The sequence below is a fragment of the Frankliniella occidentalis genome, unplaced genomic scaffold (genome assembly GCF_000697945.3).
Source record: "Frankliniella occidentalis isolate FOCC.00 unplaced genomic scaffold, Focc_3.1 Scaffold3623, whole genome shotgun sequence".
Lineage (NCBI taxonomy): Eukaryota > Metazoa > Arthropoda > Insecta > Thysanoptera > Thripidae > Frankliniella > Frankliniella occidentalis.
In genome coordinates, this window is record NW_026270678.1 from 1 (window position 1) to 1,537 (window position 1,537).

The 1,537-nt window shown below is 37.1% G+C and overlaps 1 protein-coding gene across 1 annotated transcript; it reads right to left on the reverse strand.

Moving 5' to 3' along the window:
• Nucleotides 1-19: 19 nt before the first annotated feature.
• LOC127752066 (RNA polymerase II-associated protein 1-like) lies at nucleotides 20-1,515 on the reverse strand (the record flags this gene model as incomplete). The annotated part of the gene is given in 4 exon segments (XM_052276603.1): nucleotides 20-187; nucleotides 271-446; nucleotides 539-1,099; nucleotides 1,177-1,515. Coding segments are annotated over 4 exon segments (1,244 nt in total), but the record flags the coding sequence as incomplete, so codon positions are not given.
• Nucleotides 1,516-1,537: the final 22 nt, after the last annotated feature.

The following is a 1,537-nucleotide window of genomic DNA, read 5'->3' on the forward strand; positions in this document are numbered from 1 at the left end:
ATCAGAAATTTTGGATTACCTCATCAGGCTCACTAAACAACAGATTTCTCATTGCTGATAATGCGGTGAAAACAACAGCAGGACTTAAGTCATCCATTGAAAAGCGAAGTAAAAGGAATATTCCTGCATCTAGTAATTCTTTTAGAATATTTTGTTGGAGAACATTGTCATAGATTCCAAGTTTGGCCTGAAAATATAACAAAATACTAATATAGATAGAAATCTAGTTTTTCAACAAACACATATTTATTTATTGTATTTACTTTGTACCTTAAGAAGAATATTGCCTATAGTGTTAAGACCCATTATACGCTGCTGTTGAACAGAACTTCGACTTAACTGCATTAACTCTTGAAGCGTATATCCAGGCCTTTCAGGCTCATCTCCATGGTGGTGTAAACCTCTATTAACATCCAACTTTTCATCATTGTATGGTAAAAGTAAACCTTTGTAGAAAAAACATAGTTAGAAAGAACAATCCCTCAAGTCCATCCACAAAACAATGGAAAAGCATAATCCATGTAAACAACTAACAAACCTTCAAAATCAAATCGTGCAGAATATGGCTCCTCAGGTCCAGGATCTGCTTTGACAGGTGGTAGATCTCTCATCCATTCAAACTTATCTTTTTCCAAAACATCCATGTGCAGCCATTGTTTGGCTTCATTTGGATTTATGGGTAGAGTAGCTAGTAAATCTTCCTCTTCTGGCTTTGTATCACTCTTATTTTGTTGAGAGGTAAGAGAGTTTGAGAATACCTTTTTTCTTTCACCTGCTTTTGCAGTTTGCTTTGTGAAATTTGTCTGTGGCTCAGAGGATGGTGACGCAGTATCATCATGAACTGATAATTTGATAGCAGTTTGTGAGGTTGATTTCATAGCAATGCTCTTAGCTAATTTAATGTGATCAGTGTCAGAAACCAAGTTCTGATTTGCTCTTCTCCTTTCTTGAAGAAATTTAATCGTGCTTGATCCTAGTTGTGACATGAGTTTCTGCCTCTCTTCTTCAATTTCCTGAACAGATAACTTTTCTAGCTGTGCTACATTCTGTTTATGAATTTCTGCAGCCTCTTTGCCAGAAACAATGTAGCTGTGTTCTCCTAATGAAAGTCAAAAGGAAAATAAATGACAAGAAGGCATTGAGCCACACATGAATTTTACCAGGTAACTTACTTACCAAATTTACTTTGACTTTTTGACATGTCACCCTTTGCTATGGGCGATTCTGCAATTTTCTCAATGTTACGAGACTTTTCCATTCGCATGGCAAACAAGCTCTTTTTCTTGACCGGACCTGGATTTGCGGCACTAGCATCACTATTGCTTGTTGTTGTTGCAAGCAATGGCATTGTTCCAATTCCAGAGTTTGGATTGCTGATCCAAGAAGGCGTTGGTACTGTGTCATTTCCAAACGAATTGTTTTTTTGTGATGTTAACTCATCTAGACTGGCTGTACTTCTTACTGGAATATTCTGTGGTATGTCACCACTACCTTCAAGAGAGTGATTCAAATTAGCTGAGACAGCACAGGAAACAAG